The sequence below is a fragment of the Mobula hypostoma genome, chromosome 27 (genome assembly GCF_963921235.1).
Source record: "Mobula hypostoma chromosome 27, sMobHyp1.1, whole genome shotgun sequence".
NCBI classification, from domain to species: Eukaryota; Metazoa; Chordata; class Chondrichthyes; order Myliobatiformes; family Myliobatidae; genus Mobula; species Mobula hypostoma.
In genome coordinates, this window is record NC_086123.1 from 14787399 (window position 1) to 14799973 (window position 12575).

At 39.4% G+C, this 12575-nt stretch overlaps 1 protein-coding gene across 1 annotated transcript in view; it reads left to right on the forward strand.

Annotated features, from left to right (window-relative positions):
- LOC134338471 (calcium-binding protein 7) overlaps positions 1-12575 on the forward strand; it is a 73785-nt gene that overhangs the window by 31410 nt on the left and 29800 nt on the right. Inside the window, exon 3 of the mRNA XM_063034304.1 lies at positions 11478-11590. Within this exon, the coding sequence (XP_062890374.1) occupies positions 11478-11590 (113 nt within the window). The remainder of the gene's footprint in view (positions 1-11477; positions 11591-12575) is intronic.

Genomic DNA, 12575 nt, shown 5'->3' on the forward strand with positions numbered 1-12575 from the left:
CTGCCAGAAAATAAAACAAATTTCGTGACATGTGAGTGATGATAAACCTGATTCTGATAGGGGTCTCCGTTGTGGATTGAGAGTGGGAAGGGGGGCAGGGAGAGGGGAATCGTGGTTGGGAAAGGGGGAAGGGAGAGGGGAGAGAGCGGGTAGCACCAGAGAGACATTCTGTAATGATCGGTAAACCAACTGATTGGAATCAAATGACCTTTCTTGGTGTCTTGTAGGTTTGGTGTGTCTGCACCTGTGCCACCCCCTGCCGTTGGCACCCTTTCTCCGCCACATGTCCCACATCCCTCCCATGGCAACGCAACCTCACCAATCCCAAAATTCTTTGCTCCTGTCAGATTTACAAACTCACTTGCTGCTCCATGTTCACAAATGCAATTTTACCTCATTCAGTTCATTTTACCTGTCAAGTGGTAACATTATCATTGATCATAAAGGAAAAGTAAAAGGATTTACAAAGATCCTGGTGTTCTGTCAGAACTCTAAACTGGATCATTTAGCCTCAATTCATCTACCCAGATCAAGAGAGAATTGTATAAGATATGGTATTTTCTAAAGTTGGAAAAGTTGTTGGTCAGAACAGAGGAGCAGAACCTCTTCAAGGCAGGCATCCCTGGAAGAGAAGTTGTAATGAACAGCATAGTAAATGAATATTTTTAAAAGTGCTGATGATTGAAATCTAAAATACTCAAATTTGGTCTCTTCATTTATGATAATTTATCTGTGGCAAGAAATTGCTGGAAATACTCAACAGGTCAGGCAGCATCTGTAGCAATTGCATCTTTCAAAGTTTCTCAGTTGTTTGGTGCTTAATAGACCAACACTTTGTATAGCTGATAAATGACACTTCAATGCTGCAACACTTTTGGCTTCAGTTCCACTCTACTCCTTACCTCTACAGTAACCGTTCTTTGCCAATGATGTTAAGTAGGTATACATTCCTCCTTTTCCATAAAGTTCCTGAATAGAAATTTAATTTTACTTTTGATATTTTCCATTAATGACTTATTTCATTTTCTTTCCTTGTTACCCAGGCACATTTGCTTTCATCTATGTTAACACTTACATAGAAACATAGAAAATAGGTGCAGGAGTAGGCCATTCGGCCCTTTGAGCCTGCACCGCCATTCAGTATGATCATGGCTGATCATCCAACTCAGAACCCTGTACCAGCCTTCCCCCCATACCCCCTGATCCCTTTAGCCACAAGGGCCATATCTAACTCCCTCTTAAATATAGCCAATGAACTGGCCTCAACTGTTTCCTGTGGCAGAGAATTCCACAGATTCACCACTCTCTGTGTGAAGAAGTTTTTCCTCATCTCGGTCCTAAAAGGCTTCCCCTTTATCCTCAAACTGTGACCCCTCATTCTGGACTTCCCCAACATCGGGAACAATCATACTGCATCTAGCCTGTCCGATCCCTTTAGGATTTTATATGTTTCAATAAGATCCCCCCTCAATCTTCTAAATTCCAATGAGTATAAGCCTAGTCGATCCAGTCTTTCATCATATGAAAGTCCTGCCATCCCAGGAATCAATCTGGTAAACCTTCTTTGTACTCCTTCTATGGCAAGGATGTCTTTCCTCAGATTAGAGGACCAAAACTGCACACAATACTCCAGGTGTGGTCTCACCAAGGCTTTGTATAACTGCAGTAGTACCTCCCTGCTCCTGTATTCGAATCCTCTTGCTATGAATGCCAGCATACCATTTGCCTTTTTCACCGCCTGCTGTACCTGCATTCCCACTTTCAACGACTGGTGTATAATGACACCCAGGTCTTGTTGCACCTCCCCTTTTCCTAATTGGCCACCATTCAGATAATAATCTGTTTTCCTGTATTTGTTTAGTTCATAGTCTGAGCCGATGCCATCATCATCATCATAGTTTAACTAATTCTTTCCTCAGTGTCATCCATTGCCCTGTTACTGTTTTACCCTTTGATCTCCCTTTCTAACTTACTTCTATGTGGAGCTTTCTTCATTCGCTGAAATTAGATTTCACCTTCTTGAGTATTTTCATCCTTGATATTTTCTGACCTCTCTATAAGTATGTTAAATTGAATAATGTTTTGGTACTTTTAGATCAATGATCTTGTGTTTCCCAATTGCCCATTTGTCAGAACTATTCATCAGAACTCAATTTCTCAGTCTTATGTTTTCTACTTTTACTTGAGATTTACTGCATCTGCAGCTTATTGATTGCCAAAGGGTTCTATTCATACATAAACCTGTTATCGTCATGGAACACAGCCTGACTTTTCCTTCTCATGCATTATTTGTCAGGAGACTAAATAGGAACTGCTACCCCTAATATCCAAATTCAGCTCACATTTCTTGCCCGGACATCACAGGATCTGAAATGAATTGAGTTCATGTATCTGAAACTCAGCGCAAAAAATCACATTGACGATCATCAAAATTCATATTCTCCAAAGAAGTCAACTGATGTAGTTTATTTTGGATTCCAAGAACAGTTTGGTCTGGTTTGGAAGATATTTAACCCTCTCTCTGCCTTTGCCATCTATAATAGCAGACTATTTATTTCCTATGCAAAATGACTAAAATATAATAAGTCTACTGCTTTGCAGTAGAGATGCCCCCTAATTTATTGAGCACAAAAAATATCACAATGCTATTGAATTCTGGAGAAGTGTACCAACTGGAATAATAAACTGTCTGCAAGAGAAGATGGTTCCTTTGGTATTTTTCTTCTCCCAATAAATCAAGGACCACATGGTTGTGGAGGATGGAAAATTCAGAAGCAAACAGGAACATCACTTGTGCTGTTCATTTCTGCTTGTTTCACATGAATTTCACGGTGCATCTGGGTCCTTCCTGATGGGATCGAAGGTTTCAATATCACACTCCAGCAGTGAGCAGAGAATGGATGCATGATCTCACTAGAAGTTCTGCTGTATCTCGTCACTAGAATGCCAAGGGTTTAGGTGTAAAATCACTCAGTGTCTCTCTTGTACTGTCATGACCCCACCATTCTGAAGGGCCATTTAGCGCTTATCCTATCCTTTCCTTAGAAAGGAAAAACAAGCAATGTCTGCCCGGAGCAAAGGCAAAGTTCAGATTTGACAAGCAGGACAGTCCACTTATGATACTTTAGGTAAATATTTTGATTTATTGCTCTCCCCCAACACAGCCATCAACGTTAACAAAGCTTCCTCTTATACAGATGAAATTTCAACTATTATGGAACAGATTTACCAAGAGTTCTTTGAAATAACAAAGGAAGCAAGCAAATTTGATTACATGTGAACTATGCCCTTAGACTTGAAGCTGTAAATTTTGCCGTGCGGTACATGCTGCTGTGTAAAGGATCACTAGTAATTGCACCTGGTTGCTTGCATTGTAACATCTGTAAATTACCAATTAGTCATAGTGTGTGGCTCTATACCTGTATGAACTGGCTAGATGATTACTTCTTTGCAAGTTAAATCTACAATAAAATGGATAGCTTCTTTCATAATTGTCAATCTGCGGCAAAAAGAAAGCTCCTGCTCGGATTCCAACACACGTAATAAACATTTAACAATCAATTCAGCCAAAGATAAAGCAAATCAAATCTGGGCCCCTCTTCAAGGTCACTTTCAAAGACAGTTGAAACTTCCGCTCAAATACAGATGATTTCATCATTTTATTTGTGAATTTGTATATGCTAGGAAAGATGTCTATGATGCTGTATTAAACAGTTGGATGCTCTTTATCAGGCTACTCACTCAGTGACTGCTTCAACAGGTGCCTGCTGTACCTAATAAAGTGGCCATTGAGTATATGTGTCTTCTGCTGCTGTAGCCCATCCACTTCAAGGTTCAATGTGTTGTGCATTCAGAGATGCTCTTCTGCACCCCACTGTTGTGATGTGTGGCTGGCTGCATTATTGTCGCCTTCCTGTCAGCTTGAACCAGTCTGGCCATTCTCCTCTGACCTCTCTGATTAACAAGGCATTTTCACCCACAGAAATGCCGCTGACTGGGTGTTTTTGTCTATCGCATCATTCTCTGTAAATTCCACAGACTGTTTTGTGCGTGAAAGTCCCGGGAGATCAGCAGTTTCTGAGATACTCCAACACCCCACCACCACCCCCGTCTGGCACCAATAATCATTTCGCAGTAGAGGTCACTTAGAACACCGCTCTTCCCTATTCTGATGTTTGGTCTGAACAACAACTGAACCTCTTGACCAAGTCTGCATGCTTTTATGCACAGACTTGCTGCTACGTTATTGGCTGATTAGATATTTACATTAACAAGCAGAGGTACAGGTGTACCTAATAAAGTGTCCATTGAGTGTATTTCACATTCGGTAAATGATATTTTGAAGAGTGGTCCTTATTGGCAAGTGGGTAAAAACAGCAGCATATTTGTACAGCGTAAGGTCCAATGACCAGCTAATGAGATGACTAACTGCTTAAAAGTTCATTGACACAAAAAAGAGCTGTTTGCCTGGAAACAGTTATTTATTTAACGTTTTAGCTTAACTGCGACGAGGGAGTTTAATTTAGCATGTAATTGGTCAGCAAGTCCTTCTATTAAAGCACCTCATTCAGTATTGAACTGAAGTAACAGTCTGAATTAAACTAAGTAATTGGATTCAACCAACCACCCCAGAAGCAAATCTGGAGTCATCTGAGGTGAGCTGAGACAATTGATACTGAGAAAATCAAATTTCCAGAAAATGTAATATGACAGAAACTTACAGCATGCACAGAGTGGCCATTCAGTCTGCCTTGCTTCAGTCAAAGAAGTGGTTACATTTTATCCTGTGAAGTAACGCACTTTGTAACGACTGATATGAAAAACAATTCCTGCCAACTCTGCAATAGTAATGGGAAACAAAAGTTGCTCTGAATGTATCCGGAAATAAAAAACCAGAAACACTGAAAGAATTCAACCAATCAAAGAGAAAGCGGTTAATATTTCAGATCAGGGACCTTCCTTCAGAACTAAAGGGTTTCCAATGCCCCAACACCCTTTTAAATTTATTTGTGGTATTGACCTCCAACATTTTCAGTTAGTATGAATGAAAAAATAATCTCCTTATCTCCCTTCTTCATCTCTGTCAATGATTGTGGATCGGTCAGTTCTTGTATTAATCCTTTTACAGAGAGAATATTGCTCCTCTATCTTCCTTATCAAAGCTCTCCAACTTGAAAATGACTGTCTGGCTTCTCATAACCTTCCTGCCCTTATTGTTAACTAAAATTTCTCATCCCTGTAGCATTCTGGAAAACCACCTCCATACTTTTTCCAAGGCCTTCTCATCATTCTTTATTATAGCTAAAGCTTAGCCAGTTATTTACAATATTCTGCTTCTGTCTTTGTGTATACTGCATAATAACTCACCAGCTTGCTAAGCCACCTATATATAAGTGTATATGAACATCAAGGTCTGTCTGTTCAATTATAGTTTTCAGAATCTTGCTGGATTTTTTTTCCCCCTATAAGTCATTATTTCACGTCTCTATGTTAATCTCTATTTGCCACTTTTCTGCCCATCCTATCAAAGCTGTGATGAGCTCATCATTATTTACTACTTTCGTATCATCTTCAAACTCTTTAAATGCAGCTTCCTGCACTTGGGTTGAGGTGCTAATACAAACCGTGAAGTCTTGGACCCAAAACTGATCATTCACGAACATAATTGTCTGAATTCAAATTTATCTATCAACATCCTTCATTCCCTGTTAATTTTTCACCCATACTATGGTTTTCCCCTTATAATACAAATCTTCATCATTAGAATAAAACTTCTGTTGAATATCCTTTTAACCATTCACTGTACACCTATTGCACCATCTGATAAATCATCTGTTACCTTTCCAAAGCATTCGATCAAGTTATTCAGCTACAGCTTGCTTCTTACCAGTCGATACTGCTCCTGTTTGATTGACCCTGATCATAATTCCAGCAATTTCCCTGTCACTGATGACTAGCTAACTGGCCGGCCGTTAACTTCTTTACCCATCTCCTTTCTTTGAATAATGACAGGACGCCGGCAACTCTCTCACCCTCAGCGTCGTTTCCTGATCCAAACATTTTGACCTCTGCCTTTTTATTTCTGCCTCTCCTTCTTTCATCTACTAGAGCTGCATGCCATAGAGATCAGGAGAGCACAGCCATTATTTTAATACATCTATTTTTACAATTAGTACTTTCTCCATAACCTCCCTTTTTAGTGCAATCTTCAGATAATCTGTTTCCTTTACTAAGGTGGGTGCAAAGTATTTATTTAACATTTCCACATCCTCTGCCTCCAAAAGGTGATTCACTTCCAGTCCTTAGCATGCTAGACACATCTAGCAGCTAACAGCTGACAATTTAATGTATAACTGTTTATAGCTTCCATTTAATTCTAAGTAATCCCTCTCTGCCACTGGTAATAATTTCTTTCAATTTCCTCCCTTCCCTAATGTTCCTGGATATTTTCTCTATCCCTTCAAAGGTACTTAATATCTTTTCCTAAGTATTGTCCCTGATACGACGTCAAATGATTCAAAGTTTCAAAGTACATTTATTATCAAAGTATGTACACAAAATACAGCCCTAAAATTCGTCCTCCCGTAGGCAGCCACAAAACAAAGAAGCACCATGGAACCTGTTCAAGAAAATATCAAACACCCAATGTGCAAAAAAAAAGAACAAATTGCACAAACAGCAAAAACCAAGCAAACAACATATAGAAAATCAAATATTATACTAGTGGCATTCAATTACGTTCACTTTACCCTGTGATCACCTTTCCTGATCTACCTGTAATAAAATTCTTGACTGAAATTAGATATTTCATACTTGAGCAATTGTAACCTTTGCAATTTTTTGTTCTCTTCATAAGTTCTTTAAACTGAATAATGTATTGGTCGCATTCAGATAAGTTATTTGCCCCATGATATTTCCCAGGGTGAACACCTCTGTTCGATTGGAGACAAATTCTTCCACAAAAAATACTTTTATGTCTCCTTCTGATCATGGTAGTTATTTACTCAGCTAAATGAAGGTAGTAGAAGTTTCCAAATTTGCTACTCTTTTGTTTGCACGTCTTTCAAATCTGTCATCAAATGTTCTAGTTAATCACCCTCTCCCTAAAGTTCTATTAGAAATCCTCCAATAATGAATTGAATTGACTTTATTGCTTACATCCTACACATTCATGAGGAGTAAAAATCTTTATGTTACATCTCCGTCTGAATTTGCAATATGCAATTTATAGTAATTTGTAATAAATAGTATGTACAGTCAGATAAAGAACAGAACAGTCAATATAGCTTAGAAATACAATTGTGTCAGTGTGAATTAAAATTAATCAGTCTGAAGGCCTGGTGGAAGAAGCTATTCCAGAGCCTGTTGGTCCTGGCTTTTATGCTGCGGTACCGTTTCCCGGATGGTTGCAGCTGGAACAGTTTGTTGTTGGGGTGACTCGGGTCCCCAATGATCCTTCAGCCCCTTTTTATGCATCTGTCGCTGTAAATGTCCTGAATAGTGAGAAGTTCACGTCTACAGATGCGCTGGGCTGTCTGCAGCACTCTCTGCAGAGTCCTACGATTCCATGCAGTGGTACAGCCAGTCAGGATGCTCTCAATTGTGCCCCTGTAGAAAGTCCATAAGAATTCCTACTCCATTAGTATGGGATGTTCCAAGAATAAATTAGTGTTTTATTTCCATTCTGAAATGTTCCAGCACCTATCCAATGAACTTCACTAATTCCCATGATGTTAATCTTTAGTCTTTCCATTTCATTTATCACATTGTCCAATCTTCCTGCTTGATATAGGGTTCTTACATTCCAAGTGGCAATAATTTTCTTTTGTGTTAGTTGAATTTTATGAGCAGTAGCTTGATGACGGTCAGGGATCCCCTGCTGCCCAGAATCAACCCTACCAAGTGAAGCATCTTCAGAATTGTCTTGAAGATCCTCTTGACACTGTTGTTGTGTGATACATTTTGTGAGTTTGACCATGGTTTTCTTAGCAAATAGATTCTAGGAAACCTAGTATTTAGCAATGGTGGTTTGCTATTGCCTACCGTTGGGCAAGAAAACAGAAATTAAGAAAAACATTGAAGGTCCAAGTATTTTAAAATCTGAAGTTGATAATGCAATAAATAAGATGAAGAAAGGAAAGGCAGCAGGTCCTGATGAATTACTAATAGAACAAATTATCGCCCTTGAAGATTATGGAATTGAAAAACTTACTGATTTAATCAATGACATTTATGAGACTGGAATAATACCAGAAGAGATGAAAAAAACCAGTATTTATCACTCTTCCTAAGAAACCTGGAGCAATAGAATGTGAAGTTTAATGAGTCATATCACCAAGATACTTCTAAGAATTTTGATGTCAAGAGCTAAAAGTAAGATACAAGCTGAAATAGGTAAAGCACAATGTGGTTTTGTGAAAGACAAAGGTACAAGAAATGCGATATTGATGTTAAAGGTATTATCAGAACGAGCTATTCAAGTGAAAAAAGATTTGTTTGTTTTATCGACTACACAAAAGCATTTGATAAAGTGAAGCACAATAAGTTATTTGAAATATTACAGAAAACTCTAGATCTAGATTCAAAAGACCTCCGCCTAATCAGAAATCTGAACTGGGAACAAACTACCACTGTAAGTATAGATGGAGAAGTGAGTCAGTTTACAAATTCAGGAGAGACGTTAGACAAGGGTGTGTTTTCTCCCCTGATTTATTTAATGTATACAGAGAAACAATATTACAAAAAATAAGAGACGTCTTGGGAATCAAAGTTGGCAGTGAAAACATCAATAATTTGAGATATGCAGATGACGCTGTATTAATTGCAAGTACGGAGGAAGAACCACAAAACTTAATTGATATAGTTGCTGAAGAAAGTGCAAAAATGGGTCTATCTATCAATTGCAAAAAGACAATGTATGGTGATATCCAAAAAGAAGGAGAATCCTATCTGCAGGCTGAGAATAAACGGGGAAGACATAAAACAAGTACAGAACTTTTACTACTTAGGAAGCTGGGTGACATCAGATGGCAGGTGCGACATAGACATCAACAGAAGAATAGGGATGGCAAAGACACCTTTACGAGAATGAAGAGTATACTGACCAATACCAAACTAGGCATGACAACCTGCCTCAGAGTACTGAAATGTTATGCTTATCCAGTCAAAGCTCAAACTGGGCATGGCACCTGATGATGATGATGATGTAGAAAGTCCTCTGGATTTGGGGACTCATGCCAAACTTCTTCAACCATCTGAGTATGTACAGACCACGTGAGATCCTCGGTGATGTGTATGCCAAGAAACTTAAAGCTGTTCACCCTCTCAAACCTAGATCCATTGATGTCTATAGGGGTTGGCCTGTCTCCATTCCTCCTGTAGTCCCCAACCAGCAACTTTGCTTTTGTGACATTGAGGGAGAGGTTGTTTTCTTGACACCACTGTGTCAGGGTGATGACTTCTTTTCTGTAGGCTGCCTTGTTATTATTTGAGATAAGGCCAATCAGTGTAGTATTGTCAGCAAATTTAATTAGCAGATTGGAGCTGTAGCTGGCAACATAGATAGATAGATAGATATACTTTATTGATCCCGAGGGAAATTGGGTGTTCTATCTATCTATCTAAGCCTGGAGGGAATTGTGGTGTTCAATGCTGAACTGTAGTCCAGGAACAACATTCTCGAATAAACATCCTTCTCCTCCAGATGTGTAAGGAAGGTGTGTAGAGCTGTGGCCATTGCATCATCTGTCGATCGGTTGAGGCGGTAAGTGAATTGTAGGGGGTCCAGTGTGGGTGGCAGCAAGCTGCAGGTGTAGTCCTTGACCAGCCTCTCAAAGCATCTTCCTATTGTTGAGGTGATTGCGACAGGACGCCAGTCATTCAGACACGTTACCTGGGTCTTTTTCGGTACAGGAACAATGGTGGATGTTTTGAAGCAGGAGGGAACTCTCACTGGGAGAGGGAAAGATTAAAAATGTCTGTAAACACACCTGCCACTCATACTGCGCACATCCTAAGTACTCGCCCTGTAGCAGATCTCCCTCTGTTCTTGTGCTCAAACCAAATTCTCTCTGTCTGGAAGAGTGACATCAGCCTTAACCCAAACTGCCAGAGCCCCTCCTCCTTTTCCTTTTATATCATTCTGGAGTACTAAAAATCCATTAAAAACAGGCAAAACACCGTGGATTGTGGAAATGTGAAATCAAAGTAGAAAATTCTTAAAGTGCTTATTGAGTCAGGGAGTATCGGTGGACTTCGAAGCAAAGTTCAAAGTTAATTTATCAAGTTGATCATTCCATTAGAATTGGAAGAAGATGATTATGTTTGAGATGCAAGAAAGGAGAGAGAGAAGATTGTTATGGCAGACAGGAGAGGTTAAAGGACAAGGAGTGATAGCACAAGATGAGGTTGGAATGGGTGACTTGGGAAGGATCAGAATTTGCGTTGCTGTAGTAGGGGGGCACGAGTCAGCAGCAAAGGAGTTGGATAAATTAATATTATGAATCCATTCCTGATCTTGTTTGACCCATGTTTTTGCTGCAAACACGTCATAATTCCTTGCAGCAATTTGTGCGTGCAGCTCACTAACCCTATTAGTTACGCCACAGACTTTGATGTTCAGAAAATTTAATATACTGTCACTTTTCCTTTTGCCCTTCATTTGGGATGCTTCAGCTTTGCAATATCTCGAGTTTTGTTGCTGTTATATATCATTCTAACGTGATCTTCTGTGTTCTGGTTACCCCTGTCTATTCCCTGCAAAATTAGTTGAAACTCTTCCCCAGCCTCTGCTTAAGACATTAGTTACCGCGTGCAAGTTACTAAATTGTATTTTACAGAAATGCAAGAGAGTTAAGGTCCCTTGTTAAGCCACATAAAAATGAAGGATGCTTATGTTACTAATATTGTAGCTACTACATTCCAAAGACATACAGGTTAAAATTCAAGATTCGGGATTGTTTAATGTCATTTCCAGTACGTAAATGTAGAAGAGAACAAAATAATTGTTACTCTGGATCCAATACAGCACACAAAATAAAACACAATAAATAAGAAACACAGTAATTTTTATAAATATAAATACATAAGATAGTTTATATACATAGATCGATTGTATGTCCATACAGTGTCTCCATTTCATATTCGACTCTTCCCCATGAGCCTGGAGAGTGCACACAGGCCAAACCTCTTCTCCCGCTCACTTTGCTGAGCCCAGAAGGTCCTGGTAGCTTCTAGTTATCCTTCATAATCCACCATGATATAATTTGAACTAAGGGATCTGGATTGTTAGCCAAGGTCTCTGAGCTACTAGTCCAGCAACTTCACTGTTCTATGTTTGGGAGTCAGATACGCTGCTTATTTTCAAAACAGAACCATACCCATCATTATTATTCACAAAAATGCTGAAGCATGATTCATGTCATTATTCTGACTGGATTTCGATAATTCAAAGCTAACGGGACGTATTATTTTTTTAGGTGATGGGCAGGTGGACTTTGAAGAGTTTGTGACTCTGCTAGGGCCCAAGCTGTCATCAGCTGCAATTCCAGAAAAATTCCACGGGACCGAGTTTGATAATGTTTTTTGGAAGGTAAGGCACTCATGGGGTGTGGGGGTAGGGGTGCAGGGGAACGGCAAGTATCCCAAGAAACATAAGCAATTTTCTGCAACAAAAATCACTCCTCGAGTTCATTTGTTCTTGCATTGAAATAAGAAGTATTTTTCATACATTGGTCCTGAAAAGTTACCCTGGGATACTGATAGCTGTCCCAAAGTTCAAAGATCAAAGCAAATTTATTATCAAATTACATATATGTCGCCATGTACAATCCTGAGATTAATTTTCTTGCAGGCAGATACAATAAATCTATAATAGAAGAATAACCATAATAGAATCAATGAAAGATTGCATCAACTTGGGTGTTGAACCAATGTGCAAAAGACAACAAATTGTGGAAATACATACATACATACATACATACATAAATATATATATATATATATATATATCAAGAACATGGGATGAAGAGTCCTTGAAAATGAGTCCATAGATTTTGGGAATATTTCAATGATGGGCCATGTGAAATTGAGTAAAGTCTCCCCCTTTGGTTCAAGAGCCTGATGGTTGAGGGAAAAATAACAATTTTCCTGAACCTGTTGGTGTGAGTCCCGAGGTTCCTGTACATTCTTCCTGCTGCCAGCAGTGAGAAGAGAGCATGTCCTGGGTGGTGGGGGTCCCTGATGAAAGATGCTGCTTTCCTGCAACGGCGTTTCATGCAGAAGATCTCAGTGGTGGGGAGGGCTTTACTCACAGTGGACTGGGCTGTATCCACTATTTTTTGTAGAATTTTACATTCAAGGGCATTGCAGTTTCCATACCAGGCTGTGATGCAGCCAGTCTATATACTCTCCAATACATCTCTATAGAAGTTTATCAAAGTTTTTAGATGTCACGCCGAATCTTCGCAAACTCCTAAGGAAGTAGAGGCGCTGCTGCACTTTCTTCATAATTGCATTGATGTGCTGGGCCCAGGACGGGTCCTCTGAAATAGTACCACCAAGGAAGATGAAGTTGC